Source organism: Molossus molossus, unplaced genomic scaffold, assembly GCF_014108415.1.
Source record: "Molossus molossus isolate mMolMol1 unplaced genomic scaffold, mMolMol1.p scaffold_m16_p_38, whole genome shotgun sequence".
In the NCBI taxonomy this organism is placed as follows: Eukaryota; Metazoa; Chordata; class Mammalia; order Chiroptera; family Molossidae; genus Molossus; species Molossus molossus.
Genome location: NW_023425375.1, coordinates 727,870 through 750,655, shown reverse-complemented (window position 1 = coordinate 750,655; position 22,786 = coordinate 727,870). Strand labels below are relative to the sequence as shown.

General features: G+C 41.6%; 1 protein-coding gene across 2 annotated transcripts in view; it reads right to left on the bottom strand.

Moving 5' to 3' along the window:
• Window positions 1–4,852: 4,852 nt before the first annotated feature.
• PEAK1 (pseudopodium enriched atypical kinase 1) overlaps window positions 4,853–22,786 on the bottom strand; it is a 273,801-nt gene continuing 255,867 nt past the window's right edge. Inside the window, exons 9-10 of one of the 2 annotated variants that reach the window (XR_004961994.1) lie at window positions 6,392–10,607; window positions 4,853–5,416 (exon numbers count right to left, since the gene is read on the bottom strand). Coding sequence is in view for 1 of the 2 variants with exons in the window: in XM_036281544.1 (XP_036137437.1) it covers window positions 9,444–10,607; window positions 21,886–21,924 (1,203 nt within the window). In the remaining variant the exon portion in view is untranslated. Of the gene's footprint in view, window positions 5,417–5,919; window positions 10,608–21,885; window positions 21,925–22,786 lie in introns of those variants that run through there. The other variant, XM_036281544.1, reaches the window with a different exon arrangement.

Genomic DNA, 22,786 nt, shown 5'->3' with positions numbered 1-22,786 from the left:
ATTCTGAACGGAATCTCCATCCAAGTGCTCAGGCTGGGACTCTTGCCCACTTTGCAAAGCAGAATGAATTGGCCTGAAGTTGGTTGGAGGGCTAGAGAGTGAGCAAAATCAAGGGTACAAATGCTGGAGGTGGGGCCAGCAGCACCTTGCCCCTCAAACACCATCCCTTCAAGACAATTTCCTTCAGAGGCCCCTCTTCTCAGGCTATGACATTTTATCTAAATCTTCAAATGTTTTTCTTCTTTCTGAATGTCTCAGGTGTGTTCTGCTTTTTAACAATGCAGTCTAAAACATTTGCACAAATGTTACCTCATTGATTCATTCTCCTAGCTACTTGCTCAGAAGATGGCAGACAAGGCCCCAGTCTACAAAAGAGTGGAGTTCACAGAGGTTAAGAAATCTGCTCAAGTTCCCTTCAAACCTGGTTTCTGACTTCCTGGAGGCAGACTGTGGGTGTGGCTAGGCTACACTGGTGGCCTGCCTGGCTCTGACTGACCTGTGAAGGCTTTAGCATGTGTAGCATCCTTGGGACTGGGGTGGACTTCCAAAGATCTTTGCCTTTGTCTGCAGGATATATATTTGTTTGGCCCAGCCGGTGGGAAGAAAATTAATTCCAGACTCTGACCTCATTCGTTAAACCATTCCCAAGGCATGCAGCAGTAGGCACAAGCCTCTGTCCCTTGCTCCTCTTCCAGCTGACACCCTGTGTCCTCTGTGCCTATCAGAGTTGGAGCAAGGCTTCTGCTGGCTTTGCCCAACACTGAGTTCCCAGCACATGGTACTTAAGAATGAAAGCACATAGCAGAAAAGGCCTCCTCTCCTTCAAGGCTCTACAACCATCCTAGGTAGCTCTTCCCTGTGCTCGCCTGAGCTCCTATAGTACTCACTCCCAGTGTCCTGGCCACACATAAGAGGCAGAATGGAGTGGAGGAAAGAGTAACGGATAAGTCACACAGGGTTCAAACTCTGGCACTAATTATTTGAGTGAAAAATGGTCAGAATGGAACTATCTTGTGGGTTGGTAGTGAGGGCTAAGTGAGACTGGGGGAAATGTGCATTAACCATTGTTAATGTTAGCACTCACTGGGCTGTGGCCTGGGGGCTCCCTAGTTCAGTGCTCAGGGCAGCTGCACACAGGTGCTTGGGAAAGGCCAGCTGCCCTGACTTCTATAGCAGACCCAGGGGTAGGAGGCTGAGGAGAAAAAAATGTCTTAGGGGAAAGCTGAGCAACTCCAAGCCCCAGGTGCTGGAGGGAGGCCTGCAGAGCCAGTGACACTTTGAGGGTAGGTTCTGTGTCCAGCATTAGGCAACATCAGCAGGCCCAGGGAGCCTGGGGCTGGAAAGGCTGTGGCAGCAGGGTTGGGGTGGTTTCAGACATGCCCTTGGGTCTCTGGTAGACTGTGGTGCAGGGAGAAAAGGCATTTGGGGTGAGAGGAAGTGGAAGATGGGCCAACCATTGGCTTAGAGGTTTTAACTGTCTCCAGTCCCTGGTTCCAGGACTTAAGCTCAAGGGTGGGCTGGTGAATGATGGGTAAACCCACAGAGAGCAGAGGGCTCTGTCTCTTCGCCAGAGATGCAGAGTCCCTCTACTCCTGGGGCTCCTGGTAGCTCCCCACCCCGTTACAGATTTCCCGAGTCCAGCACCTCCCAGCCTTGCTCTTGCTTTTTAAGCTCTGATTCTTAAACTGAGACTGGTAACCAGCACTGCTCTATCTTCTGGTTGTTTCCATGCACCTTCTAGAACATGGGTGAGTTATCTGGGATCTCCAGGAAGTCAGGCATCCCCAGTGCCCAGACATCCTGTTTCCAGCCACAGGTTTGCAACTTTGAGAGAACTGGATCTTGGCAACTGACTCCCTCCTCCCTTGACCCAGTGTGAAATCCAAATTTTAAGTTGCAGCTGTAATTCCCTTGAGCCCCTCTTGTGACCCACCAACTGCAGTTCTTAGGCTCCTTAGGTACTAATGAAGTCCCTTCCCTCACAGAACACAGGCTCACTTAAAAAGAAGCAGTATTTTCTGGGCTTTGGAGAGCAGGCAAAGAGCTCCTGGAGTAGACAGTACACACGCACAGCCCCAGGCTTGCAGAAGGCTCCTCTTGCCAGTTCATTCCAGGTAGGAAAGATCCACCTTTTCCATGGCCTGGGTTGAAAGCAGTCAGTCTCCAGGCACGTGGAAGCCAAAGGCCTTTTTCAAATGCCAGTGGCCCATCACCTCTGGACCACCCAGAATTGAAGACAAGGGTAGTCTTGTTGACAACCCACTGATGGAAATTCCAGGAATGGATCTCATGCTGGGTGAAGTGATGGATGGTAAATAGGATAATTTCTATCCAGGCTTTAGTTATACCAAAGGATAAAGACCCCATTGGAAGACTCCAGAGACTCTCTGGAGTCCGACTAGGGCAATTCTGAACTGATCTGCTCATGCATGCCCGTATCCTTTCAGGGCCCCAGGTTGGCCACCTGTGCCAACAGAGCATTAGGCAGCAACCCAAGCCTAGTACTTGTGACTGCCATGACTGCCTGCTTCTCTTTGGTTCCTTTTCCCCAGAAGCTAGTATGCTATGTTCACAACTAGGAAGGGCTGGTTCTGAGGCTCCTCTCCAATGAGCAGCCTGAGAACCTCAACAGGTGGAGACTTTGTGCCTGGGGGCTACCTCTTGGGTTCTGTTGCTAACCTTTCCTCCCAGGCCCAGGCAACACAGAGAAAACTTTGAGGCCCACACTAAAATGGGTTTTGCTTCCTTAGCAATACAGAACTTGAGTCTGGCAACCACTTTTCTGGAATGTGTCTTAAATAGCATGTCTTCAAAGTCCAGAGTGCGTGCTAGTGGAAAGGAGCAGAAATGCTAAGCTGGAGATAGTGTCCACTATAAGGGGCTTAGAGCTCTAAAATCTGGTCTAAATTTAGAGTTTAAATGTTTGCACTTTCATCCATGCTACTCTTAATGTGGCAGCTGTTGTACCACTGCCAACTGCTGACTCTTCCTGCATAAGCCAGGTGGTCTCCTCTCTGCTACAGAAGTGTCTGCATTGATTAGCTTGTTGATTGGTGTGGTTCAGTTGGTTGAACATGGTACCATGCACCAACAGGTCGTTGGTTCAATTCCTGGTCAGGGCACATGCCCAGATTGCTAGTTCCTGTCTGGGGTGCGTACAGGAGGCAACCAATTGATGTTTTTCTCTTGCACTGATGTTTCTTTCTCTCTCTCTCTCTCTCTCCCCCTTCCTCTCTTTAAAAAAAAAAAAAAAATCAATGAAAACATTTAGCTTGTCTGCCTTTGTGAGGACTCTGTGTGTGACCGTATACCTTAAGGAACAGACAGAGGCATGTGAATTTATGTGATTTCTGTAGCAGATGACGCTCTACAAGGCCCTGCCCATGCTCATACTGTCTGCACAGCTTGGAGATTTCTACTGGGGTCAGTCAGAGCCAGCTAACCAAGCCTCCACAATACAAATCCAGGAAGGCTGTACCATGACTGGCCACCAGAGAGCAATCTCACATTGCAAACCTGCAGCCTTCTGAGCTCTGGGGAAAGCAGGCTTTCACTTTTTCTCAGATAAGGGAGAGAATGAACAGAAAATATGGTACAGGTTAGCAGTTGATGTGAATCCAAGAGGGCATGTGTCCTAGGGGTTAAGACATAACCATGTCTGCAACCAAACCCTTCCCAAGATGTCAGTATGTGAGAAGCACTGAAAGGACAAGTGCTACTCTGGTTTTCAGTGTATTTTAAAATGAATTTATTAACACAGTAACATGCCACAGAGAACACAGAGAAGTACCACAGCAAATCAAAGGGCAGCACCACCTGGTGACAGAGGGGACCTTTCATCAGATTTATACAACTCAAAAATATGTAAGTAGAAAAGTGAGGCTTAAGGAAAGAGCAATAGAAACATCTTCAAATATCAAGTGTGGGCAGAGCCATGAATGAGGAATGTCATGATTCAAATCACTAAGAAAGGTGACATCTTGCTTCTGCCCTGAGCTCACACACAAATGCCTTGTATATCAACAGAAATCCCAACCCAGTGTGTCTACTACACACAACACCCTTTAAACCTGGTAAGGGAAGGGATGAACAAGTAGTATTTGGAGTAAGTTTTCTGAAGCAGTGTGGTATATCTTTCAAAAATGCTACCCTGAAGACTAGGGCTGGCTCAACATTGGAGTTATCATGGGTATGGACACACACACACACTTTCCACACACTGTAAGAGCAAAGTGAACTGTTCACAATACAATAATATTTGTAGCAAAATATATGACTCTGTACTTCTGATAGGTTAAAAAATTTCCAACCTCTTTTGGTTCCCTGAAACTTTCTTGACTTAAAGTAACATGGGGATGAGTGGCAGCCATGTAATGGATGTCCGGAATGCAGGCTCCTGCAGCCCACCAAGGTGGGGAAAGCTTCTAGTAGTGGCTGATGCAAAAACCTTCTCTAATTTCAAACAGCTGCAGGGAGGGTGTGTTTAGCAGCTGTATATATAGCACCTTGTACATTCTGGGCACTTAAAATACTAAACAATACTGATGATGAGTGGTAAATACCTCTGTAGAAAAGTTTATAAAAACTATTATGTTAAAAATTTCCCAAGAATTCTCTAAACAAACCTATTGAAACTATCACATCTTTTTTTTAAAATGCTCAGCCCTCAGTATCACCCGGAATGAAGGATGTTTCCAAGCTGAAGTTCATGCAATAGTCAGTCATGACAAGGAATGTTATAATCTGCCCAAGGCTCTTATCATCATCTTCTTCTCCCTCCCTCACGCCAATACACAAAATGGGTTTATAAAAAAAAAAAAAAAAAAAAAAAAAAAGAATACTTTTTCTGAGACTGAATTATTTTATTGACCAAATACCTTGACATGGAATATATGTAAATTCTCCTCCCATGGCATCTGTCACAACATCACTTTAGACGCATCAAGACAAAAGGCTTGCTTTCTTTGGTACAATTTGTATCTATGCTCTTGCACTGCAGCTCTTCTGCTTCCCTTATGGCATCATTTATGGAATCTCCGCTTTTCACATTGCCATTAAGTATGGACAGCTGGACTTCAGTGCACACTTCAGCAAAAGCAGCACTTGAATTTGTCTCATCACAGCACTTTGGGTCTTTGAGAATATGAGCTTCAATGAGGTAAATCTAATAACCCGGTTTCGTGGGCAGCCATCCTGTTCACTCATTGGGCTAGATTAGAAATTTCAATCCTTATCAACTAGGGAAAATAAAAATACGTCAGAGTTGGCTTATGGAGTCAAGTTCCTCTCTCCCCTCTCCAAGTATAGTCAAACTTTATTTATACATATAGAATCATTTGAAATGTAGTGTAGTAACATAAGTCCATCTCACCTTCTGGCACAAGTCTGTATTTCTTCAGATCATTGCTCATAAAATCTAGGGGGAAATCCTAGTTGCAGGTTACTAGCCAAACCAAGTCAGGTTACTTCCCAGCACCAAAGTATTCTTAATACAAAGTTGGGAACCTGAGTGCAATCCTCCTAAGCTCTATTACTTAGTAGGCCTCAAAGATCTTTCATTGAAATTTTGTAACACTAAAACCTTTGAACTATAATTTTAGGTAGATTTACTCCCAGAAACTCCATGAATATTTCTATAGGTTTAAATCTCCTGGCTTAGAGTTTTTCATGTTCACAAATTTATTTTGAGTTTGGAGGCAAAACTAACCTCCACTTAATCTGACAATAAAAAGCTACCCAGACTCTTAAATCGCCCTGGTCCAGTGTTGCTCAGTGATTAGTGTTAGCCCTCACATCAAAGGGTCACGAGTTTGATTCCTGGTCAAGGGCACATACCTGGGTTGCAGGTTTGATCCCCAGCCCTGGTCAGGGCATGTGGAGGGGCAAACAATTGATGTGTCTCTCTCACATAAATATTTCTTTCTTTCCCACCCCACATCCCTTCTGCTCTAAAAATATCAATGGAAACATATCCGTGGGTGACATTTAACAACAAGAAAATCCTAACAAATCTATTTTATCTTTAGGCCCCCAACATCAGTAGTGTGAGCATTTGTGCCCCCCTCTACACCTCACCCAATTCATCTTTAGAGGGAAAAACTTGAAACCCATGGCCCTACTCCTGGTTTCCAATTCTAACATTGCCTAGGGGTTGGCAGACTTCATTCATGAATCTTTTATTGTTGATTCCACAGATTACAATTTTTTCCTATCCTGCTGTTATCTTCATGAACTAGTGTCTGGACATTGCATTACTGTGCATATACCAAAGGGGCTCTTCTCAGGCTCGCATAAGAGATCTCTGGTAGTCCTAGTCCTCTTTGTGGAACATCTGATTCTCCTCCTTCCAAGACTAGGTTATCATTCTACCAAGGCACTCTGCTATACATACATTCAGTCTTGGTCTTGGCTATTCCAGCCATTGTCCTGTTTCTCCAGCATCCAGATGTGTCAGAGAGATTGTTCTTGCTCATGTTGTTTAAGGAAAAGTTTCAGTAGTGGCTTGTTTGAGCTCTCAAAATAAATGGAAGAAACTATAGTATAGACTTTAATAAAAAAGAATAAAATTTCCAATCAATATTAAAGACAGTACTTGAAGTTACTTGAGAAAACTTAAAGTGCTATCCTAGTCACAGCCTAAAACTCATATATATACATGCATGCCTGTCTGTCTGTGTCTGAGGATAGGGTTTCTTTTCAGTTGATGAATTCAAAGTTCCTATTACAATTAAAATAGAAATGCAAAAATAGATATTTTTGCAATAATATTAGATCAACTAAATTTCAAAATTTCATTATTTTGGAAAGATTCTGAGGACCAAATGTTGATTACTTCTTGCCCAGACATAAGTTACTTAGTCTATTTGGCTCTAACCTGTAATACCACCTTCCCTTCTCCCTCACATTCTTTAGCCATCACTCAGAGAAAAATTAATGCAGCCCCCTGTCTCTGAGGCCCTTCTACAATAGTTGGCATTTATCTTTTGCCCTTACCAAATTTGAATATAAAAACAGTACTAAACTTATCTGATATAAAGGGGTGCTTGGTTTACCAGTGCTATAATATAATGGTGGTAGAAGGCGTACATGCTTCTAGTATTATAGAGTTAATGTGGAAGACTGGATCCAAGTCAAAACAGAAAAAAAAAAAGAATACCTACAGAACAGAGGAACCAGGAAACTTTCTCAGTTAAATATGAAACCTTATTAAATAGCCAACATTCAAATGTACATGGGCAAGGCACAAGAGTGACAGTGAAAAAGTGTCTCAATATGCAAAGCATCAGGGAATGGGGGTGGAGGGTAGGGAGGCTAGTAAGGGAATGTGCTGGTTGACATGGTCAGTGGTTTGTGTACTGGTACTTCAGTGTATAGTTAGCAAGGAGTTATGTGCACATGGGCTGTGTTAAGGTGAACCAAACCCCAGTCTGTTAGGCAAGGCACAGCCATGTCACAGGATACTGAGAGCGTGTACTGCTGGCCTGCAGCGGCACGCCCACTCTGTGGCCACTCCTAGGGGCAGAGCCCTGCACTCTGGCTAGAGGAGGCAATACTCTTTGCACGCCACCCAGCTCTCTCCTTTGGGAGTCCTGTACTGCTGGCCAGGAGGACAGGAGTAGCCTCCAAATGGAGCTTCACATGTCCCATTCTAAAAAAAAGCACAATAAAATATATTCTTTTCTGTTCTTGATCCTCTTTGATATAGATGAATCACATGAAAGGCTGTTAAAAATATTACAAACTAAGAAATTTCAAAAGGCCACTAATGTGCTACCTAAATAATACTGCACAGCCAGTCCTTGTTTTAAGAAACCCTTCACTAGTAGATGAGGGTACACACAGGTTGCTCTCCAGAGGCCTGGCCTCTCTCTACTTCTAGCATGCATGTGCACACACAGGCACACACGTGTATGGACACTTACACTGTCTAAGAGACTTCTGGGACTGCAAGACTGAAATAAGCAGATACTCACAGTTTTGAATAAAACAAGCACACACACTCTCACATACCCCCATGGAAGGAACATTTGTCTCTTAGCGCAAATATGTGCTAAGGGAAGAAGGGGAGGATTTCTATAGATTTTGTTTCAGGTGAAGTTGCAAATAAACACTGCAATCCACAGCTAAAAAATACATACAAAAATTGCACATATATCCATAGGCAAGGAGCACAGACCCCACATACAATGAACAGCTTTCAGCTACCCACCTCAGCAATAAAAATTCCCTGTGAGCTGTCTTCCAGAGCCATTTCAGAGTCATAAGGAGCAATGTGCCAGGGCATCTGGGAGGCAGTCTCTCCAGAAAAGGTCAATATTCTGAGATGGAGGTCAGCAGTCTTATCCATGGGCATTTCCCCTTGTCTTGCCTCTGGCCATTATAATAACTATCTTCAACATGCCCTCTAAGGAGATCTTAGAGGTGGACTGACAGCTGTTTCTTTCAGGGCAGCTGTCTACAGCATTTGGTAGGCTAGTTAATACTGGCTACTGATAGAAGTAAGCTGGCCAATGATGGATTGAAGGAAAAAGCTATGTTCTAGGCACTACCAGCCCTGGCAGCCAACTCTGACAGTAATCATATAACAGTACTTTAAACTGTTCCCTGATGGTCCCTAGAGAATGGCACATACAGAAAAATCATCTCCTTCTGTATTGTCAGCTGTTTATAAGATATAAACTGCACTCCACCCTGCTGAGGCATGGGTGACACCACCATGGGTCAGGCTCTGTAACAGGCCACAAGTGGTCAATAAACCCAAACTTCATTGGCAAGTGGGGACAAAGTAGAGGTGAAGGAGAATCAGGCAGTAGCAGCAGAGGGGAGATTGTTAGGGCCATCCTCCATGCAGTGAACCCAATTACTAATAATAGAAATGAAAAAAGGTCCATGACCCAAGGAATGGGATTTCTTGCTGTCTTTCTATTACCCCTGGAACCAAAACTGGGTGGATACAAAGGATGGCAGTTCTACCTGGTAACAGAGGAAGAAAGTCTGCTATTCTTGAGAGCTTAGTAAATGACAGTAAGAATTGGTTAAATTTATCTATTGCTAGTAAAAATAAATACTCGATGTTAAAAAGACAGGTGAAATTCAGAATTATAGAGCAAGTGGACATAACTGAGTTCATACCAAAGGAGCTGTCCCTTCAAAAATGTTCATCTTCATTTTTTCCCTTCATTTGCAGGACAAGTAGGGTGAAAGGTGTTCCAGTGGAAAGTAACTGAATGTTTGTGCAACTGAATTTCTGTGAAGTTAAGACTAAGCTTTTCACTTGATTTGGAGTTGTGGATAACCTTTCTGAGTAGACTCATTTGTTTGTGGACAAGGATGAACAGTTTGTCTCTCTTCTTTCCTTGAATTCTGTGTGAGTACTACAATGGGGAAGTGCATGGGTGACTTGAAGAAGGTGAAGATGAACTAAAAGTAGCAACCAGGATACATTAACGGTGTTGCAGGATTTTCACAATACAACTGAGGGAATCTGGAGTTGTAAAAGCCAAATATTGAGCACAAAGCCAATCCTCAAGGCTGACCCCACCCTCCCTGTCTAGGGACTTTTCAGCAAACTTGATCATCAGCAATGTTCGCTTGATGTCTAGCCAGTTTTGGAGCAGGGCATTCTTCTGCACTGGGCTAGGGGTAGTGGTGAAAGTATGGAAGAGATCTTCTCGGGGGCCCCAGAGCAGACACTGGAGGACACCTTTGGCATCTGAAATGAGAATCCGCTCAGAAGGGTTGGGGTTCAGGAGGCAGCTAGCCAGCTGCTGAAGGCCCCAGGAATAGGGGGAGCGAAGTGGGATTTGAGGCAGATCTCCTCGAGTGTACTCCTTCTCCTTCAGCTCTGGGTTCTCATCAAAGGGGTTGGGCAGGTGTAGCATTTCATAGATGAGGATGCCTGTCTGGAACTCATCACATTTTCTGTACTGGGTGGCTGTTATGATCTCTGGGGCAAGGCGGGACTGGTCCCGGAGGATCTCGGGGTCCACCAGGTGGCTCTTCTGCTTGGCCTGAGAGAAGTTGCTCACTATAAGCCTCATGAGACAAGGTGAGGTGGGATTGGGTTCTGCAGGCCCAAGGCCCTGAGTGGATCCCCCGAGCTGGTAGTGGACAAGCAGCAGGTTCTCCAGACGTAGATCGCAGTGGGTGACGTGGTAGGGTTTAAGGTGCTGAAGGCCAGAGCACAGTTGTAGGAGCAGCAAACACACTTGCCTCTCATACAAATCAGGGCGTTTCCCATGCTGAACCAGAGAGTCTTGCACAAAATCAGCCACCGTGAGATAGGGAACCTCTCTGGTGATGACCACAACATGACTTCTCTGCTTCTTGCTAATGACTCCATGGCTTTCTTTCTGGGATGATTCTGTTTCAGAGCAGTGCTCTGGGCTTTTCCCATTAATTTCTTCTTTCATTTCTTGTTCATTCTCTTGCACTTCATCCTCTTCCTCTTCAGGGGCATCAGGATCCTCCCAAGGAAGCAGACGCTTAGGGACTTCAGCAAGGAAATGACCACAGTCCTGCTGGATGTTAAAATGGATAGCCAGACTCTGCCGAACAGCCAAGCTGTGATAATACTGCTGAGATTCTTTAGCTTTGCTCTTACAGATCTGAAAGAAGAAAGCAAATAACACAATTTAAAATATACACACTTTCGCTCTGGCTGGTTTGGCTCAGCGGTTAGAGCGTCGGCCTGCGGTCCAGAGAGACCCGGGTTCAGTTCCCGCTAGGGGCGCGTACCTTGGTTGCAGTTTGTCCCCAGCCCTGGTCAGTCGTGTGGGTGGCAACCACTCGTGTCCCTTTCATGTCGATGTTTCTCTCTCTCTCTCTCTCTCTCTCTCTCTCTCTCTCTCCCTCACTCTCCCTCCCACTCTGTCTGAACAAAAAATGTAAAAATGTCCTCGGGTGAGGATAAAAATAAATAAATAAATAAAATATACACACTTTCATAACCAGGCTTATGATGTGTAAAGGAGGATTAATGGGAAGGTGACTGGTTAGAAATAAAGAGTGTTACAGTAAAATCTTCAGATCCTGTGCTGAGTGACAGTAATAATGGTAGTAATCATTTCTCAAGGCTGTCTACATGCTGAGCACTGTACATGGATTAACTATAGTCCTCACATTGACCCTTCAAAGTAGGCTGAGTAACTAAGACTTTTTTTTTTTTTAAAAAAGGGCGTCCCGGCACTTCCAGTCTGCAAACTTAAGTCTGTCTAACATCAAAGCTTGCTCTTTCCACTATACTTTGCACCTCATCTAGAAAACAGAACAAAAAAAAATAACTTTCACCTACTTTCTGTGGAGGTTTGCAGCCAAGACTTATACAGCAGCTCAATAAAATGGCTCATAAAGTGGGCTAAGATACCTTATTTTATCACTGGTCAGGAGAATGACATGCAATTGGCCAGGTAAACTATGGATTTACCTAACTTTTCAATGGATGTCACGAGATGGTTACCATTCAGGCACTCATGATCACTGAGATAGAGATAAGGGTTTGAGAGAATCATTGGTCTCACCTAGTCAGAACAAACCCAATATTTTCAATGGCAGGATTTTGAGTTTTGTTTTCTCTTAACAGACCTCATTTAAGGCCCAATATTCAGATATACAGGCCTTTCAAAAGAAACTTAATAAAGTGGTTATAAATCAAGGAAGAGTTTTTGCTCAAAAACATTAGCAAAAGTTCTCTATATTAAATCAACTATTGTATTTCTAGTCTTAAAGAGGTAAGAAAGCAAAAAATAAAATCAGCCCTAAATGGATTATTTTCATGATATGAGATGGAGAAGCTGACAATGGAAGACCCAGACTACAATACTAGGTTCATAGGTCACTGCAGCCTGGTCAGGACAGCTCCTCTATAACCTGTTAACCAAAGAACACATTTTCTGCTCTTCCTCATCAGCAGGAGCACTGCCATATTTCACAGATATCAAAGTCTCCAGCAACAGGTACTCTGCAGCGTTTACACTGTCTGTTTATTATAGTACTTCAGAAAAGATGCAGATTTTAAAAAGGATTTTCTAGTCTTTTTATTTAAAAAGAAAAATGTATACCTTATTAGGAGGGTCCAGTTCTGAGAAGCAGCATACTCGGATTTCTATTCAAACAGATAAAAAAAAAAAAAAAAAAAAAAGGCCAAAGGCAAAGGATTATCGGGGGAGAGGAGCATTCCTCTTTAACTTGCTGTATTTATGTACATTGATTATATTTAGAGGCTTGAGTATTGCCACAGAAATCCCTCTTTTTCTCTCTCTCTTTGAAAATTAGTTTCTTCAAGACTTCCACCATATCTACTTATCAGTTTGAGGGCATAATCAGCATTTCCTATTGAAACAAACTTCTGGTTTTGAAACAGATATCCCCAGGCTGAATTCAAGTTCAAACATATATCTTGTGGAAAATATTATCTTTAGAAAGCTCTCAAAGTTTCAGTATAACACACAATCCTATATGTTCATTAATCACAACATAAATTCTTTCTATACTGTACTACTGATAATATTTCATGTTTATGTGTCACTAGGTATTTTAAAATCCTGTACTAGTCACCATTAAGTTGTGTGGAGTTGGATCCAGGATATAGCACCATTAACTCCATTTCTAGTTTTAATAATTTGCTCAATATCACATTTCTTGCTCAATTCCTCAGTCTTTGAAAAGTCAATCAAATACCACTGAATTTGGCTGAATGAGACTGTGTAATTTTTAAACTCTAGCTGTTACATTATAGAAGGGACACTCACCAAGAGTGTAGGAGACCTGGGATTTAGCCCTGCCACTAGTTGTGTAACCCTGGGCATTTCACTTAATTTCTCGGGGGCCCAGTCTCCCTAATAAAGGAGACAATATTAAGAATACTAAAATCTACTTCATAGGGTAGAGGCGAGGATTAATTAAGTATGTAGAGTATCTGTAAATCTCAAAGCTGTGCAAATGTAACATCGATAATGACAAAAACAATTATTAACCTGAAAACATAGAGAGCAAGACAGAAAAATGTACATTTCCTTTGAGTCTTGAGAATCACTTGCCCCAGCAGAGAGTCTCTGACCATGGGTTTGGTAGAGGGCAGTTTCAGTTCAATACTGCCAGGGTCAACCCTGACTAACAAGTTAAGACCAGCAGTATGTTCTGATTCAAGACAGGCCAACCTAAGGCTTGGAGAGGGAGAGAGTGGGAGTGAGAGTGAGAGTGAGAGAAAGAGAAAGAGAGAGAGAGCGAGAGAGAGCGTGTGAGAGCGAGCGCAAGCGCTATTTGGCTAATCTGTAGTTTTCACCATGTGAAGTTGCACTAAAAAAAACAAAGAACAACTAGCCACTTTCTGGTTTGGCATTAGAAGCAAAGAAGATACTTAATTTAATTTAATTAATTTATTTATTTATTTTGTGGTACATGCCCTTAGCAGGAACTGAACCCGGGACTCTGGTCCTCAGGCCAATGCTCAACCTCTGAGTCAAACTGGCCAGGGCCAAAGAAGATATTTTAATTGTGATTACTATTCTAATTGTATCTACACACACACATTTCTATAAGGTTCCTCAGAGCTTTGTGAGTAGATAAGAACATGGATAGTATAAAAATAATTTATGTTTAGCTTCATAGATCAACTTGAGATAAAGTTTCAAAGTGACTAATGAAGAAGATATGATAAACTGCCCAGCCATTTTGGGTGCTCTGAAGGTCTGCCTAGATAGCCAATCTGACGAGATGACACTTCCTAAATCTCTTCATCTTACAATATGTAAAAAGGCTAAAGAGTAATGGGTCACTCTAGTCTTAAGGGCAAAAGAAAAAGGGAGAAGACTGGAGTGTAAAAGAGGGAAACAAAATACTAGGGCTTTTAAGTAGCACATAACCATGAAAACAGTTACAAGCAAAACACAGGTACCTTGAGTATTTAATGTCAAATGATCACTTCAGAACAGGGGCTCATTTTTTTGTGTTCTTCGTGGCAACTGGTCTACATACCTTTCAGGCAAATTTGCCATTAGAAAACATTTATGTTTGTAATAATAATCTCAACTTATACAGCTAACTTATAAAGTTTTGATTAAAGCCCCATTAAAGCAGCTGAAAAAATAACATTACATGTCCAATACTACTGACCCTTTCAGAATGCCCAGAATGCCAGGGACCTGAAAAGAGGATGCACATCTTTTCAACACTGAGGAGTGGAACAGATACCTAATTTAAGGCAACAAAGTAGGAAGGTGGGCAAAAAAGGTGGACATTTGGCAAAAAAGGACGCATGCCTATGGAATAAACCAGTCACTGAATGTAGTGGTAGTATCCATTTTTCTTTACTTGATCCTTTCTCCCAAAGGCTCCTTGAAATGCTGGTGTTTGGAGGGGGTCTGCTCTGTCCTCTTTTCTCATTGACTCCTTTCAGCTAGATCATGGCTTGCTTGATATACTGCTAATTTCCAAATCTACATTTGTAACTCAAACTTGTGTCTGGGATTTAAACTCATATATACAATGGCCTAGTTGATTTCTCCCCATATATGTCTCATCCCATAGGTGCCTTAAACTCAACATAATCAAACATGAACTCTTCTTCCCACCAAACTCCCTATTCTTCCAGCACCCCCTCTCTTGGTGAATAAAGCTGTCCCAAGATCTGGATGAGAAACCAGTTCACTCTGGAATTCTCCTCTATCTGTACTCCCTACATCCAAATAAATACCAACCTCTATTGATTTTCTTCCCAAATAACTTTCAAATTATCCTTTCCTCCATCTCAATTGCTACTATTAGCACTTGCCTGTAGCACTACAAAATATTACCAAGTGGTCTCCCTGCCTCTCATGTGATTTCCCTCAACAACCTTCCACATGGCCACTAGAGCTACCTTTCAAAAAAAAAAAAAAAAAAAAAAAAAATTGGATATTGCTTACCTATTTAAACTTTTTAAGTTATTCCCTATTATCTTCACAGCATAAAGTCCTGGCCTGGCCTCACTTTCTAGTCTTATTTCTTACCTCTCTTCCACTTTTGCCATCCTGAATTACCCACAGCCAGCTGCCTCCCCATCTACCTCCAAGGTTCTCTCTGTTAGGGCCCCTCTTCTATGCTCATCTGCCTAGGAGATTCCTACCTATTCTTTCAAAGCCTTTCTCATGTGTGACTTCTGTCAAAAATCCTAAACTTCCTTTCTGTGTTTCTTCTATATCATCTCTCTCTCTATATCTATATATCTATGTATCTATATGTAGATATGTATCTGTTATTAGTTTTCACATTTTTTTGCCTGCCTTAAGAGCATATTTTTGTATCTTTAGGGCCTAGCACAGAGCAAGGCACAAAGTGCATGCTGAATATGTCTGAATAAACTACTGAGAAAGGTTCCATATGATCTGTTATAGCCATAGGGCTTATTTCCTCAGAGCAGTTGGAATATAAGAACAGCTTTCATGCCCTGGCCGGTTTGGCTCAGCGGTTAGAGCGTCGGCCTGCGGTCCTGAGAGACCCGGGTTCGGTTCCCGCTAAGGGCACGTACCTCGGTTGCAGTTTGTCCCCGGCCCTGGTTGGTTGTGCGGGTGGCAGCCACTTGATGTGTTCCTTTCACATCGATGTTTCTCTCTCTCTCTCTCTGTTCCTCTCTCCCCCTCCCACTCTACCTGAACAAAAAATGGAAAAATGTCCTCGGGTGAGGATAAAAAAAAAAAAAAAAAAAAAAAAAAAGAACAGTTTTCATGAAATAGATGGAAGGTGGCAAGGTGATGGGGAGAGAGCAATGGCAGACAAATCTGAGTAATAAACAAGTATGACCTGACTATACAAATGAGTAAAATCTGAACAGTGTGGTCTGTCCACTGAGTCCAGGCTGATCAAGTGGTTCTGCTGCATAAAACTACATTAATCTTCATCATTTTATTCAATTTTATATCTTTTCCTCCCAAAGAAAGCAGTAATTACAAAATACAAAATTCTTTAAAAAAACATTTTACATTAGCTTTTATTTTTCCTTTATGGGCCCAGTTGACCTAGTATACCTTCAGCCTACTTCCACTTTATCAGCAGGGAATCTCATTCCAGCTCAAATTGCATTTTACAGCACCTCCATGAACCTGAAGAGATGGACACTGTAGGGAGTAAACTGTACAAGGACAAACATGAAAAGCACTGAAGGTCACAGACACTATGACCATCTCTGCTATTTTGTCACACTACACAAAGACACAACTGCAAATGGGAGAGAGTAGAGAATGAAAACCTGCAAATTATAAATTGACATCCAGTGTTTGGTACAACCTTACAAGAAGAATACAGGCTGATCACTGATTCACCTCATCTTCTTGATGAGTATTGCTTTACTTGCTGCTACAGAGCTAAGACTCATACATACTCAATGCTGTTACAACATGGATTAAGTATTTAATACATTAATGCTGTCTAGGCCCCATGTACTCAGAGTCCACGCTGTAGGAATCTGCTATGAGACCTATCAGATAGGCCAGATAATTTATATATTGAATTGCTGCACCCATGAATGCATAAATAAGTCAAACAACAAATGGATGTTTTTCTCTCTCTCTCTTTCCCTCCCTCCCTCCTCCCTTTAAAAAAAAATCAATAAATAATAATAAAATATATTGAACTGCTGCAAAAATGTTCACATACCCAAGAAATCCATTTTGGAGCCTAAAAGAAAAACTAAAGAAGGCAGGTGTATAAGATTTCACTTGTGACTTGTATTCATCAAATCTTTTCACATTCCCAGTCAGCATGCAGATCAAAATAAATAAATAAATAAATAAATAAATAAATAAATAAATAAATAAATAAATAAATAACGTGTGTTTCCGAGCCAATAATTCAGGCTGACAGGATGACACTCAGGATGTTCACACTAGAGCAACTGAGACATAGAGCAATTCAGGTCCCAGATTAGGAAGTAAATTAATTTGAATCCAATTTATAATTCCCAACCACATCCTCTCACCTCACTAACAAAAGTAAAAGCTTCCTTTAGTCACTAGACAATTCATTTTGATTTCAAGTTTTCATGAGTACCCCAAATCTCTCCTTTCTACTAAACCAATCCCCAGTTGAGACCCGTAGGTACTTCAGTAGGCACTGAGTCCTGAAATGAAGTAGACATTGACCTAGGATGCCTATGAACGTGTGTGGTTAGCTGCTGATCAACTGCTTTTCTGTGAAATTTCATTGTTAGGCATATTTGTGTTGAATTATGAAAGTGGAAGTGATTTCCCCTCTATATTTTTTTCCTTGTCACTAAGCCAGTAATGATCTGTGTCTATAGTCTGAACCAGTTATAAATTCCTATCAATCAAATTCTTGCTAATAATTTTTTCATTTAGTATCTTGTTTCTCATTGTCCATCCAAATGAGATAAGCGGAGACTCTGAAGTCAAAATGCAGTAAAAGATGATGATCTCCACAGTTCACCTCTACTTTATTACAAGCATTTAACAAGATTCTTGGCATAAATGGAAGAGAGGAAGCAGCCCCACTGCTGTTATAGGGAAGGATACATCTTCACTGAGGTTCACGTGTTCTAGCCTTGAGAACAAAGACCTGGAGTACTTTAAAAAGAGAAGATGCCTACATTATTTTAAACTTGGAACTGTTGGAAAAAGAAGTCAGAAATATATACACTTTGCTTATGTGAGATTTTCATTATCTCCTGAAAGTTATTTCATCCAAATTTCTTATATGGTTTCACATAGCAGCATTTGTTATATAACAAATGAGAGAAGTGAAAAAATAATGTTCCATTGAGACTGAACCATAATTTTACCAACTCTTCATCCTGCTTCTGGGCAAAAGGACATCATTTGTCTATTCAGGGACAACAGTGAAGCACAGCAGGGTCAGCCTACTGATGTAGTAGGACAGGTTCCATGTAGCCATCAAGAGGTAGTCTTCCATAAAGCTGGTGACCCTATGCAAAAGTAACTTTCCTCTTGCCTCAGTTTCCTCCTGTGTAGAATGATGAAGGCCTGCCCTTCTAAAGCTGACTTGAGTCTCTTTTGAGACTCAAGTTATGTGTACAGTCAGTGGCTACCTAGATTGTTTGAAAAGGAGAAAAAGCAAGCTAAAGCCCTGGACGGCTTGGCTGAGCGGTTAGAGCATCGGCCTGCGGTCCAGAGAGACCCGGGTTCGGTTCCCGCTAAGGGCATGAACCTCAGTTGCAGTTTGTCCCCGGCCCTGGTTGGGTTGTGTGGGAGGCAGCCACTTGATGTGTCCCTTTCACGTCGATGTTTCTCTCTCTCTCTCTCCCTCCCACTCTCTCTGAACAAAAAATGGAAAAATATCCTCGGGTGAGGATAAATAAAAAAGAAAAAGCAAGCTAGATTTTACTTAAAGCAGGGAAGGGTCGGAGAGCAGCCAATATGCAGCCCACAGAGACAGATGGTCCTATCTATTGGGTGGTGGCTCACCACAAAGTAATGAGGGGATAAAAGGAAACATGAATGAGAGAGTAATAGGAGTTGAAGGTTAAATATTGTCTGGGCATCTATTTGGCCATTCCTTCACCAAAATAAGTAAAAGGTAGACTATGCTCATTGCCTGCACATGCTGTCCATTTCTTACTCCCTCTAATTTGCTGCATCTGGTATCTACCCTCACTATTATTGAGATTGTATTTTCTTGAGGTTTATCAGAATCTGAACTCCTACATTATCTGCATTCTGCTCAAGCCTTCTGCAACCTTGGACTCTCTATAGGTCCTCACTTTTTGGTACTTCCTTCCAAATTTTCCTAATATGGGTCCCTTAGATGTGAGGGCCTGTCCCCACAATTTCTAGGCTCTACGACTACAATCTCATACATTCCCAATCAAGTTTATGTGAGGACTGGGTAACCTTATTTCTAGCCCTGACCTCTCTTCTGAGTACTAAACCTACATTTTTATCTGGTTATAGTGCTTCTTTCAACTTGGGTTCCATGGCATGCTTCATAAAGAGCTCATCTTCCTATTGTGCACTTCTGTGAATAACATCTCCACCCTCCTGGGCTTGTTTCTTCTTGAAATCTTATCATTACTGCCCTATCCCACATCCAGCCATTCACCAGACGTGGTCTACTGCCTGCCTCAGCTCTTTCACCATCTGCCCCTTCTTTTCCACTGTTTTATTTCAGGGTCTCATTATTATTTACCTGGAATATTTCAAGAGCATAACAACTGGCTTCTCTGCTTCCAGTCCTGGACTTTTCCACAACAGTTTTTTTCTAAAATCATTAATCTCATGTTATATCTCTTGTTTAAAAATCCTTAGTGGCTTCCTACAAAAAATAAAGTCTAACCTCTTAAGCTCATCATTCAAAGCTTCTAAATGTGGTCCCAAATCTCTCCACAGCCTAATTTTCCAATATTCTCTACATGCACTATATTCACCACAGTAAAGTAGACAAAAGAAGCTCTTTTCTTATTGGCCCTGAGATTAGTGTTAACAATGACTTCATTCATTCATCTTCATTTATCTTTACATCTCTGCAAATCTGAACCTTCATTATAATGTCCTATTTAAAAGTTACTTATGCCTTTGTGTTTCTCACTGTAATATAAGCTCACTGAAGGCAAGGCCTTTGTCTTATTTATTTATTTATTTTTAAAATATTTTTTACTGATTTTTAGAGAGAAGAGAGAGAAACATCAATTGGCTGCCTCCCATGTGCCCACTACTGGGGATCAAACTTGCAATTCTGGCATGTGCCCTGACCAGTAATTGAACCAGCAACCTTTTGGTGCCCAGGACGATGCCCAACCAACTGAGTCACACAAGCCAGTACCCTATTTTTTTTTTTTTAAAGAATACTTGATTAATTTTTAGAGAGGGAGAGGGAGAAACAGAGAGACACACACTGATATGAGAATTAAACACAGATCAGCTGTTTCTACACATCCCCTACTGAGGATCAAGCCCATAACCCAGCCATGTGCCCTGACTGAGAATCAAACTGGCAACTTTTCAGTGCACCAGATGATGCCCAACCAACTGAACCACACAGGCCAGGGCCTGGATCCTGAGGAAGCAAGATGGCCAGAAGGAATGCTGGACCCCAAAAAATGTCACCAACCCTCCACTCCCACTAAAAAACGCAGAGGTAGCGGATTTTATCTCCCGTCTGCCTACCAAATTACTAATAAGCATGCACAGCTGATCAAGGTTTGATCACTACAGGACCTTTCTAGGGTGGGAGTAATGAGCACCACCACCATCTTGCCCCCAAACAGGGCAAGCCTGGACATAGTTGCCAAGCAACACCACAGAAGGAAGAAGTAAACCCTTCTCCCCTTCTGACATGGAAAATTTTACTCCCTGAAGCCTTCATAAGTCTGCCTTTTTCAAAAGCCCACCTTTTCACATAAGCCTGTTTTGTCCCCAGCTAATAAAAGCAGCCAAGAACCATCCCCAGAGTCATTTCAGAACACCTTCTTTTCCTCTGTGCTACCTCCCTGTGCTTAATGTCACTAATCACCAGGGAAATGCAAATTAAAACAACTATGAGATATCACTTTACACCTGTCAGAGAAGCTATCATCAATAAATTAACAAAAACAAGTGTTGGCAAGGATGTGGGGGAAAGGGAACCCTCATGCACTTTGGTGAAATTGTAAACTGGTGCAGCCACTATAAAAAACAGTAATTAGTTTCATAAAAAATTAAGAATAGAACTACCATAAGACCCAGCAATGCCACTTCTGGGTATATATCTGAAGAAATCCAAAACACTAATTCAAAGACATATGCATCCCTATATCCACTGTAATATTATTTACAACAGCCAAGTGCTCGCCAATAGACAAATGGATAAAGAAGTGAGATATATAAACAATGAATTATTACTCAGCCATAAAAATGAATGATGATATGCATGGATCTAGAAGGTATTCTGTGAAATATGACAGAGAAAGATAAATACCATATGATTTCGCTTATATGTGGAAACAAACAAACAAATGTAAGAACAAACCAAACAGAAACAAACTCACAGGAGAACAAACTGATGGTTTCCAGATTTGGTGGGGGGGTGGGGAGGCTAGCTGCGGGAATGGGCAAGTGTGAAAGGGATTAAGAACTATAAATGGCCAATTATAAAAACAGTCACAAGGATGTAAAATACAGCATAGGGAATATAGTCAATAATATTACTAGACTTATTGGGGTGATCATGTCACCTGGCTGTGCCACCACATTTAGTTAATCTTTAAACTTCTACTGACTTGTTCTCATCAACATATCCCCTGACAATAGAAGGCTGAACTGCGCAAGAAAAGATAAAAATTCCAGGGCTAGCTAAGCCTGCTGGCAGAAATCAGATAAGAAACCCAAGGACCTCTACTGAGAAACTCCTTTGTACTGAAAAGATCCAAGATGGTGCCAGAAACCCATTCCCAAGAGAACTTTGGAAAAACTTTTCTTCATCAGCACACTAAAAATCATGCTCATGAGTGGAGATTTAACATTAAAATGGGAATGCTTTAAGATGTATAGCTAGGCATTTTCCAAGCACATTTAAGAATTGCACATGCTTGCCTTGTAAATCTGAAAACTCTCCACCCTTCCTCAGGAATCTGTACCCCTAAACCTGCCTATCTCCCTCAAGGTCAACCTATAAGACTTTCTTATTTCCTCCAATACAGAAAGAAAAGATCTTAGTCATCCTTTTCCATTCCTTGGCCAAAGAATAAAGTTTCTGACTTGCTTTATTGAGTACTGTCTCGTCCTATTGATGTGAACAACACCAGGCAGAAGGACCACAATTTGCAGTCTGTGGCCCTCAGGAGTCAGTGAAAATCATTTTGTAAGGTATATAAAAGTTCAATCACTATGTTGTACACCTGAAACTAATATAATATTGTATTAAACTGTAATTGAAAAATAAATTTCAAAAAGAAAGCCATACCTGGTAGACTATTGTAGATTCCAGTATAGGAAAAGATATCTTGAGAAAAACAGTAAAAATTTGTTAGTGTGAGCCAACTGCTAGTCTCTTTTGCTTATCTCTGCAGCAAAAGAAGGGCACAGTGTCCTAGTAGCTTCTCTCTCTAAGGTTGTACAATCAATTGGGTATTTCTAGAAAAGCCCAAATGGTCTTCAAAGAGACATTTATAGTCACCATTTAGTGTAAGACATCCTTTCCCAAATATGCCAACAACTGCCCATATATCACCATCAATTGGGTATTTCTAGAAAAGCCCAAATGGTCTTCAAAGAGACATTTATAGTCACCATTTAGTGTAAGACATCCTTTCCCAAATATGCCAACAACTGCCCATATATCACCATCAATTGGGTATTTCTAGAAAAGCCCAAATGGTCTTCGAAGAGACATTTATAGTCACCATTTAGTGTAAGACATCCTTTCCCAAATATCCCAACAACTGCCCATATATCACCACCTGCTACCTGTTCTTTGGGGATTGCTTTTGCATATTATAAGCAAAGAAATCAATATCAGATCATTGATGTAGGAAAGAGATAAGACTGTATGACTGGCGATAATATATAAAGTTAGTCAAGCTCTACTTCTACTTCTCAATTGTTTTGAAATAATAAATGCTCCTTTCTGAAATAAGTACTCATCCTGCATTGACAATCTTGTATTGTAGCAATAAAGGACCAATATAGATGAGGCCCTAACTGATATAACAGCTCTTGAGTGCTACACAGAATCTCAAAATGATTCTTCAGATTCAACAGTAATATATTAACTTGAATCCAGATTCTCTCTCTATAGTTTACCCCCCAGTTAAAAAAGTGTAGGCTGGGGCTCAGAGTCATTCTGCCAGTTGCACAGTGAAGTT